The sequence below is a fragment of the Melanotaenia boesemani genome, chromosome 13, assembly GCF_017639745.1.
Source record: "Melanotaenia boesemani isolate fMelBoe1 chromosome 13, fMelBoe1.pri, whole genome shotgun sequence".
Lineage (NCBI taxonomy): Eukaryota > Metazoa > Chordata > Actinopteri > Atheriniformes > Melanotaeniidae > Melanotaenia > Melanotaenia boesemani.
The window spans coordinates 27,233,161-27,244,070 of NC_055694.1; the positions used below are offsets into that span (position 1 = coordinate 27,233,161).

The 10,910-nt window shown below is 39.6% G+C and overlaps 1 protein-coding gene across 1 annotated transcript; it reads right to left on the bottom strand.

The window, feature by feature from the left end:
• Positions 1-262: 262 nt before the first annotated feature.
• sars1 (seryl-tRNA synthetase 1) lies at positions 263-10,863 on the bottom strand. The gene is made up of 11 exons (XM_042003805.1): positions 10,693-10,863; positions 9,935-10,005; positions 9,733-9,813; positions 9,446-9,604; positions 7,951-8,094; positions 7,590-7,745; positions 6,211-6,432; positions 5,871-6,000; positions 5,343-5,500; positions 3,777-3,906; positions 263-1,183 (listed from the first exon to the last, which is right to left on the bottom strand). Exons 1-11 carry the CDS (start codon positions 10,826-10,828, stop codon positions 1,023-1,025), a joined length of 1,548 nt encoding a protein of 515 aa, XP_041859739.1. The 5' UTR covers positions 10,829-10,863; the 3' UTR covers positions 263-1,022.
• Between the last annotated feature and the right edge of the window lie 47 nt (positions 10,864-10,910).

Genomic DNA, 10,910 nt, shown 5'->3' on the forward strand with positions numbered 1-10,910 from the left:
ATTGGCTGACTTATGTTTTATCTAAATAAATATATTTTATACAACTTTATACAACACAATACTAACTTGCCTCCACAACGCAGACCTGCCTGATTATTGCAGGGCTGTTTCGTCTTCTTGCCAGACCCTTCTTTGTGAAACTTTTTACGAAGGGGTTTTCATTAAAAGGTTTATCTTAGCATTTATTCACCACAACAATCTCTCTTGTATCTAAACGACACATTTCTACTGCTCACAAAGACTCATTAAAACGCAGTCAAGACCCATTTCAACTGTATTTATTTTTGTACAGCGAGTGCCACGTCATTAATGCGCATTCATATATATATATTTCATATTAGCATGTTCATACAGAGAATGTCTTGGTCACGAGTGACTCCAAGCAACAATGGTGAATGATGATGGTGAAGAAACATGAGAAGCCTAAAACAGACGGTAAACACACCTAAATGTACCCAAAGTGGTTTTTCTACATTTTCGTAAAGATTTCAGAACCATTTCAGACAGGAAGTAATCAAACAGCAGATGCAGGTTGGTGTAATCAAACCAAACATACTTAAACTGCACTGGAAAAATAAACATCTACATGACATTTGATTGGCTTCTTTCCCTTGAACCAGTAACAAAAACTACTGACCAGTAAGAAAGTGAAGCTTGAGGTTTACTGAAGATTATCTGAATATATCGACAGGCTGTAGAGGAAATCTTTACCTGCTGGTTTTAGACTCGCTGTTGCTGAAATATGAGGAAGTGACAGACGTAGTGGACAGAGGGGCGAGCGCATCCCTTTTTCAGTGTGCTTTATGTGAATGAGGGGATGAGATGAATAAACCATCCGCTCAGATGTTTATCGATGAGACAGAGCCAATCCTTCATTATAAGATAAATATCGCCTTTAAAAGGAGATCGAGTCGTTTTTCTAACCTTTATCATTTTCAGTCTGAGAAAAGCAGCAGAACCGATTCAGCATCAGGCTCTGTTCCATCAGTTTGTATCTGGGGAGGCTGTGACGTGTTACTAGTCTATGAGTCGTTGACAGACATGGTCTCCATGGCGTTGGGGAGGTTCTGATCTCCTTCTTGCTTCTTCTTCTTCTTCCCTCCGTCCTGCTGTTTCTTTGCCTTTTTAGACATCTCCTGATCAATGGGGGCCGGCTTAACAAACTTAATGATCTCTGTCAGCCCTGTGAGAAGAAAAACACAAATGTGAACTTCTTTTGGACCTTTAAAGAAAATCAACCCCCTTTTTGTTTTGCTTTTCCTAAATAGGATAACCTGTTGCATAACCATCAGTAACATCAATAAACCTACTGGGAGGCATAAGATGTGTCAAATTGTATGAAGCAGGATTTTAAGAAACCTTTATTTATGTGTGAAGCAGAGGTTTCAGAAACTTGTGTATCAAATATGATACAACTGGTGGTCAAAGTCAAAGTCACAATCTCACATTACAGACAAAAGGCCTGGACCTGAGGCAAATAAGCAGACTGATTGGTGGTAAAGAGCAGCGTTAATCCTTTAAAACTTTAGTCATTTTACTGACTCATGACTCTAATTCTTTGTCCCTATGAATTCGTTAACTGTGTCGTCACCTTTACCGCTAACTAGGTAACTGCAAAGAAGAGACCAGACAACATGTCATTACTGTGCAACAGCAATTCAGCTACAGGGTGCAAAACTACCGCTGGAGTCAGTGACTCAAATATGTGATTTTCTTTGGTGAGTGACTCGTATAAACTCAAAAGAATTGAGTTTTCCCTGTAACTAGTCTACAGCTCTCATGGTCAACATTTCAAGGATGTTAGTTGAGAAGCTTGTGTCCTGTTAGCAGCTAAACATCTAGTGTGCTACATGGGGAACATGGTGAGGAAACGACATTATGTTCAAGAGCCCGAGGCTCAGTTCTCTAACGAAAATGTTTTCTAGAAAACAGTATACCAGTAAGTGTCTTGAAAATGCTGATGTGACCTGAACACTTCAAGAAAGCAAAAGCTGCACCAGGTTGATACGTGTTCAAACACGTCCGGATCCTCAGGGCCCAGGCAACTCTAAGCAGCTTGAAATCTGCTAATTTTCCAAGCCTTTCCCAACGATACAGCACGTTTCACCTCATCACACAGCTCAAAAACTCTTGGTTTCACTTGCAAACAAGTCCTCAGGAAAAATGTATGTTTCCTGTGCATTGCCTCATTAAAATGTTCATCAACATGTTTTGAAAACAGTTTTCACTCTTTAATTCTAATTACAATTTGTAATATGGAGAAAAAATATTTACGGATTTAATGAGCAAAGCGGAGTGCAGGGCTTCTTCTACGTGAGATCAGTATCTAGAGTTAGTAACTTCAGCTACTTTAGAAGTTAAAAGCTTTTCTTTAATTTCCAGAATTGACTTTCTGGTCATCGTCCCCCTACAGCTCCTCCAGAACGCAGACGAACAGGTTCTGACCCGGACCAGAAAGAGAGCACATATAACACCAGTTTTAAAGTCTCTGAATAGGTTTCCTGTCAGTTTCAGAATAAATTTAAAGATTCTTTTACTGGTTTTTAAGGCTCTTAAAGGCCCTTGTCTGAAGTATTTAACTTGAGCTGCTTTTACGTTATGATCCTGTTACAACCCTCTGGTCTTCACAGTTCAGTTCAGTTCAGTTTATTTGCTATTTGCAGTATAAAAAAACCACATTGGAAAACAGTTGCAAGAAGCTCAAGCATTGTCCACATATAAACAGACGAAACATAAAAAACACAAGCCTAAATAGACACACGTGGATAGATCATAAGAACACATAGATGCCAGTAATATAATAAAACAACAAAACCCTGTATAAATAAATAGCAATAAAAAGGCAAAAAAAGCAATACAATAAGGTGCTTGTTTGAGGTATTTAAGGTGCATTGTTCAAAGTCTCCACAGCTTGTGGAAAAAAGCTGTTAGCATGGCGAGATGCAGTGCATTTAACAGAGCGATATCTTTTCCCTGAGGGGAGGAGGTTAAACATCTCGGAAGCAGGGTGGCCAGAGGGATCCCTGATGATCTGCAAAGCTCTGGTTAAAAGTCTGGATTTGTAGGTGACCTCTAGGACCGGTAGGTCACAGCCAATAGTCCTACGAGCAGAGCGAACCGCTTTGTTTAAAATTTCAGTCTTTTAACAGTTCTTAAAGTTAGAACTGAAATCCATGGGAAGAGCACATTCGCATTGATGCACATTTGTGGAACAACCTTTCTGAAAACAGTTGTAAAACCAAACTTAAACCCTCCGTTTTTAACCTGACTTTTGTTTTAACTGGTATTTTCTTTCATCTTAATTTGGCTTTATAAAGTATTTGATTCTATTTTATGCTTTGTGAAATTTCTTCATCGTATTTATTTGCCATATTTTATTTATTTGATCCTATTTTAGTCTGTCTTAAGGAATTTATTTTTATTTTATTCACCACATCTGTTTTTTTTTCTCAATGATAGCGCTTTGTCTTTTCAATTGTTTTACTTTGGTCTCAGAATATTTCTGTCTGCTTGTGTACGTGTAAGAAACCAAGAGAGAGAGAGAAACTTTTTAGCTTTTCTCTACTTCTGTTATTTCTGTAAAGCACACAGTCATACTAATTTTATGAAAAGTGCTAATATATAAAGACTTATAAATAAAGTCTGATTGATTGATGTCATGCTACAATATCACATACTCGTTCATGGAAGTGCGATCCATTTTCTATCAAAACAGACTGTTGCAATGCAACCAATCAAAGTCAACAACCAGGTGTGTAACACTTAGTACATCTTACCAGGAGGCATGAACTCCCTGAGCTTCTCTGGCACAATGATGCCTTCTTCTGTCTGGTAGTTCTCCAGGATAGCACACATCACACGTGTGGTGGCGCACATAGTAGCGTTCAACATGTGTACAAACTCTGCCTGCAGGAAGCAAAGAGAAAAAGGGAAGTGTGTTCAGAGCTTGGTTAAAGAAATGATAAATTTACTACCAGTGAAGTGGAGTGAAGCTTCTCTGCCTCCAAGCAAAACATGTAAACTGCACGACTAGCTCTGAAACTCTTGAATGGTGTTAATATAACCTGCACAGAGATCTTGATTTTCTACTCTTACAGTCTGATTTGAAAGATATCCAACCCTGAGTGAGCAGCAGGGAAGCAAAGATTAAGATGTAAAGAGAGACCTGATCTACGTTCCAACCTTCACCTACAGTCATGAAATTTGAGCGGTGACCGAAATGTTGATTTAAATGGCTGAAATTAGCATCTTTAAGGAGTGGCTGGGCTCAGCCTTAGAGATCAGGTGAAGGAGCTGATGCACCTAGAGAGAGCTTGGCACTGCTCCCCTGTACTGAAAAGTCAGCTGAGGTCATTCATGCATCCAGATCACCTCCCGTTGAGGTTTTCTGGACATGTCCTACTGAGAGAAGACCTGGTATAATAGTCTTTACAGGGTCACAATTTTCTTGCAACAGTATGCCAAATCAACAGAAAGAAAAATCATAGACAATTGATAGAAGTGTGCCAAGAGCAGTTGTTTGTTTTTTAAGAAAACAGCCATACGACTTTTATACCTGTTTGATCGTATTGAGGAGAAAGTATGAATGTTATCAGTCTGAAAAAAGACCTGACATGATCTCTACTGTCACTGTTGCAGGTTAAAAGTTAGTTTTCTCCTAGCATTATCTCACTCTACCATACCAAGCAAACAGCCACACAGGGTTAAAAACATGTTTCTGGCTTGTTTTGACGGTCAAAGTATATTTATTATGCACATTCCTGGCACTGTCATTGCCCTGCAAGGTTCGGAGCATGAGAAACAGTACTACATCCCGTCACACCAGCAAATGGAAATCAACACACTGGCTGATTCATCAATGAAACGTACTACTGGAGGACTTTTACTGTCTGGAGAGCTCAGAGAAGAGACAGGATGCACAGTGGATGCTGAATTAGTTGCTGTATGGGACACCTCACTGAGAAAATCTGCAAAAGTTCAGTAGTGTGGCTTTAAAGAAAATAGTGGGAGATAGGAGCAGCTCAGAATCAGACAAACTGTTTTATCTCACTCATTTACCTCAATTTTGGCTATGCCAAAGTAATGAGTTAGCGTTGCAGGGAATATCATAAGCAAAAGCTTGGAGGAGGAATGTTTGGACTGCACTGTTATTTATTTAAGAAGATCTGTGAATGCTTTAGATACTTCAAGGTTACTTTACTCAGTAGTTTTCTCAAGTGTGGGCTCATAAAGACAAAAAATATCCTACTGCACAATCTCAGAAAACAATCTCAGGATCAGTCTGGTTTGTTTGCCCAACACCAGGTTGGGCTATAATAGCATCACAAGCTAACTGGTATCACCTTGTCCATCATCTTTTTGGTCTGTCCGTAGCGGATGCGGAGACGTCTGGCCTGGTAGTCTGTGCAGTTTGAGCAGGAGACAAGCTCTCTGAAGGCACCAGAGCCTGGGAACCAGGCTTCCAGATCCAGCTTTTTACTGGCTGCATGATTTAGGGCGCCTGCAATGATGATGATGATAAGGAAGCACAAAGTTTGCAAACATCATGCTTATGTTGTTTATAATTATATTAAATGACATGGTTGTATACATTTTCCCTTAATTCCTGCAAAGTAGAGCTACTTTGACAAAACATTGCAAGACAAAGTTTCGACTCATATGTAGAGAAGAAATGAGCAAGAATAACAAAGGTCCTGCAGCATCATTATGCATATTTTAAAGACAAAGTTATCCCATGATATCTACTCCTGGAAGGTATCCGCTGCCGCCTAATTACAAACCTCTTAAAGACGCTGACAGAGCTTTTTGTTTATTAGGCACCTTCTAACAACCCTGCATTATGTGGTCTGAGGATTGTGTGTTGGTCCTACCGGAGACGATGTTGACGATACGATAAGGAATTCCTAGTGACTGGTAGAACTCTTCTGCTGTTCCAATCATCTCATCAAACATCTCCCAGGATTTGCCATCATGTGGAGATGCATAGATAAACTGCTCGATCTGCAAGGAGAAATATCTGGGTGTAACTCCAACAGCAAAAGTCTGTGAAATCACTAGTAAGTTTACAGGAAGAGTCATGATGTTTAAAATCACTGTGTAGCTTTAGTCTCAAACAAAGTTACTTGCTTACTCATCACTAGTCTCTCAAACCTACTTTAGTAGGAGTTTGACAAGCAGTTTCTGAATAATTATAAAAATTGTTTTACTGACCTTTTCAAACTGGTGCACCCTGAAGATCCCCCGGGTGTCTCGTCCATGGGAGCCCACTTCCTGTCTGAAGCAGGTGGAGAAACCAGCGTAGCGAATGGGCAGGTCCTCAGGTTTCAGCCACTCCTCTCTCAAGAAGGCTGCGATGGGCTGCTCAGAGGTGGCAATGAGGTATTTCTCATCTATGGAGCTGTCGTCTGACTTCTCACTGCCCTTACCGATGACCTGAAGGAAACGTGAGGAGTTTAAGAGTTTACAAAATCTCAGGAGCTGTAGGAAAACATCAAAATGTTGATTTGGATCCTGCCAGAATTCAGACATGATGACTGTTTTATTAGATATATGTCTGGGACCAACGAATGAAGTGACAAGTTCTCCCAGCATGGGAGGTCTGATATGAGTGTTAACAGAAACAGAACACACAACAGAAACTCTTTACATACTTACAGTTTTACTCCAGGCATTTTTCTTTGGCTTTTATATTTATTTACTCTTCTATTTAAAAACTATCCTCCCAAAACTAACTCAGCTCATTTCTGGCAACACCGTGTGTCAAAAACATCCTCTCTGCTTTATTGAGGCCATAGAAGACTAATATTTCTGATCTTTTCAGACTGACATTTAACTTTCTTGTCACTTGTTGGTCTTTGGCTGCTCCTGATTCAATGTTACCGTCAATTTAAGCTGTCAAATTGGTCAAAAGTTTGACAGGAAGTGACTTTATAATTTCTGGGTCAAAATAGAGGTCTTAGCAACATGGTAGTGAAAGCCACCTGTTATTAAATCGTGAAAATGTAATAAATAATGGTGTTATCATGGATATGTTATTGTGGATTTACCATTTAAAGTCTCAGAATAAACACTACATATGTAATGTGTGAAAAAACTCCTGGACAGAATATAAATGCCTGGAAATTTTCCGTAGATCACCTAAAGAGTAAGCTATTGATCACAATTTACCCCCCCCCAAGAGTTACACACTTTCTGAGACATTGTTTACAATACCAGCGAATCACGTTTCATGGGTTAAGCTATTCTATTTAATCATGTTGGTTTAATAACGGACATGAACTGCATCGTTCTCAGCAGCTCATATAAACACAATATTTAAAAGTCTTAACGTTCCTCTCTACAACATGCCTTGTTTTGTACCTCTAGAGGGCGCCACTGCAACTACAGAACAGGACAAAATACTGTACAGACCTGAATATTTCACTCCAGGCTCATTCTTGTAATATAACTGGTATTTAGCTTCTTTAAATAATACAAACCTCATTCTTCTACGGCTCCTTATTGCAACACTCAGCAGGACAGAAAACCCATTACCACCTAAGTTCTTGTACAAAAACAAAAGTCAAGGAATGAAGTAAAGGTCTGCGTACCTTGTAAAGCTCTTCATCAAACTGACTGAGCTGGGCCACCTCCTGCATCACCTCCTTCCTCATGAAGAAGGGTGTGTACAACATAGTGTAGTTCTTGCTGTGCAGAACCCTGAGGGCAAAGTTGATCAAAGCCTGCTCCAGGAACACCAGTGGACCCTGACAAGACAAGGGAGGACACCACTTACAAAACCAGTTTCAAACTTTACAGGCCAGGACATACAATGTGTTCATCATTCCTATTTGAGGTGTGTGTCTGTGTAGATTCAGTAAGCTATTTTTACATGCAGGAGGAAGAGCAGAGGAATTTTGGCCTGTTTGTGCTTGCTTGCAACAGTTAACCTGTTTGTGTGTTTGAACAAACCTTCAGAAAATAACCTCTGCTCCCAGCAACAATAGCACCTCTCTCGCCATCAAAACCGTCAATCATAACCACCAGGTCAACGTGGGAGTACTTCTTCTGCACGCTGCAGTCACCCCAGGTACGCTCCACCTTGTTGTCTGCATCCTGACAGGAGCAAAAGCAAACACAGTCAGAAGTAGCTGAACATTAAGTTTTAATCTGCATCTTGTTTGCCAAATTCGTTCCTGAATGATGACTCGTGTCAAACAAAATGGCAAAATATACGTAAATATACTGGAAGGGGACATTATGTGAGTGACCAAAATTTTCCTGAATCCTGGATGTGGAGAGAATAAATAACTATTTTTTAATTTAAGTGCTATGTAAATAATCTATTATCATTATTATTACTATTATGGACAAAATATATGCGGGCCCCAGTTTTGCCAAGTAAAAGTTGCAATAGACTTTAACTCTGTCTCGTGTCCAAAACGACATACCCAAAGTAAATAAAGTATATCTACAAGGGCTTTATATATAATCCTGGTCTCAAAAGAAAGTTAAGACATGTGAGATTACTACAGAAGTGTCAGAATGATGTGTTTCTGTGTCAGAGTGAATTCAACTGGAAAACAGTTGGTTGTTGCTTCCAAAAGAAAACCACATTACTTTCAGTCAAACCAGAGGATAGCAGCCAAGTTTATCTAGGATACAGTTACTTTCTCAATTTATTTTATTTTTTAACTGTGTTTTTTTATTTTGTTTGTTTTAACTCAATAAAAAAAAGGCAGCACAACCACAAGTACACAATTTCCCAAATAACATTTTTTTTTACCCATTCATTGTTTAAATTATTTTTCTTCTTTCTTTTATGTGAAGTTGCAGCTGTGCTTGAAAGGTGATATATAAATAAAGAAATTACTTGCAAATTAATATTTACTTGCAAATATTTAAGCTAAAAATAGTTGAGGTGCTGCAGAGGTAAATATCTCAGGAAGCCATCAGCTGACGTCGATGATCAACACCTCTACCAATCATCAGAGTCAGGAGAATCGAGGGATAGCCCCAAATTCCTCTTAGCCACACCACAATGATCCAGAAAGAAAATAAGCCCAAGATAGTATATCATATGAAGAGTTAATACTTATACTATAAAACTTCCTTCATCTCCATGAAACTACCTTGAACTTCATGAATCATTTCAAGCAAAGGCAGAGTCATATGGGAACATATTAGCAGAGTTTTTATGAGCTTTACTAAAACTTTTGAGCACAAAACGGTAAAGGTAAGACAGGATTTATGTCTTTGGCTGCAAGCTTGTGAAGATTTTGTCACACTGTGATTAGACAGACATCTTTGTAAACAGAAGAGTCTCTGTTTTCATATGACACCTTGTTTGTGTGGTTTGCTTGCTGCTGGCTAACCGACATTATGGTGCAACAAATTTGCAGTTCCTGTCACAACCATAAAATGAAACTGCTGCATTAACCAGATGGGTCTGTACCAAACTACCTACCTCATCATTGCTAATCGGTACAGATGGGTGCAGGAGGTTGCCAATCTCCCTCAGGTACTCGAAGCGCTCTGCTTCCAGCCTTATCCTCTCCTTGTCAGTTGTATCCACTGCCTCATCCACAAGTAAACGCACCTTTTTGATCTGCGTAACTGTCAGGGCCTGAACCCCCCCACCCAAAAAAAAAAAACACAACAACAAACAAACAAAACAGGTAAGATGCAGCAAAGGCAAAGCATTTCTTAGACAACATGCAAAGATGTTAAAACATAGAGGACTGTTACTCATACTGAGAGTGTTTCAGGTGTTAGGGACTCCAGATTTTGTGCTTCTTCTGGTACAGACTCATCTTCCCCAACTGGCTCCTTCTTCTGCATTACCAACAAAAAAGGCTGTTAAGTCTACACATTCAAAAGTTTTTCTCTTTTAAATCCAACCAAAGAGAATGAGTAGAGTGACCTATCCAATTGAGATTTGCTGATGCATATGTACCTTCATTTTCTCCCCAATGCTCTTGCTGCAAAGGTTCTTTGCTTTGTTCAGGTTGTCTGCAGTGAAGCGGCCTGTCAGGGGGGAAATACATCAGTTAGAGCAATATGCGAATGCGTGTGTGAGAAGACTATCACCAGCCAAATCTCATGTAACAAAATGAGTGACACATATATAAAGAAGTTGTGATTTTCCACTGATACGGTTGAAACAGAATATTGAGATTTAACGCCAACATGCTGGACCATGACGATATGATCTGTAGCTACACTGCAGGGCGAGGTTGACTTGACATGTTGCTTGCTGGGATTGCATCAGATTGCACATTATCACCCGGCACTGCTAAGCTAACACAGCATTACCCGCAGTTTTATATTCATCTATCAGCAACATCATGCTTGGTAAACTAAAATTCGAGCTGTCAGAAACCAGATATTAAATAACATTTATTTGTTAGATAAAGGGTAACCATATGGCTAATTTAAATGTGCGGAACTATGCTAGTTTAGCTAACATTAGCCTCATTTCGTGGTCTCTCTTCCTGCTGAGGAACACTCGAAAACCATTTCGACTTTGGATTTAAGTTGCTTAACGTCATTAGAAACATTCATGTTTTGTAAAAGGAAAAAACCCTTCAACATCCTGGTATTGTGCGTAAGGTCCTGTTCCTCTGTTGACAGATACGCTAACTTTAGCATTTTTAGCCACGGCGCTAACGTTGGTTGCTAATACTCAAACAACAGAGATGTACAGACGCTTACATTTTCTCCATTCTGTGTCTGCGGCGACCAACTTATCAACCAGCGTCACATCTTTAAACCTCTTTCTCTGAGTTTCACGGATGATTTCTGGATCACCGCCTTTGTCTGTCCGAAACAGGTCAAGATCGAGCACCATCTTTCCACGCTGCCTGTCTAAAGAGACTGAATGAATTTACACCGGTGACTACACTAACCGGGTTGCCAGATTTTGTCACTCA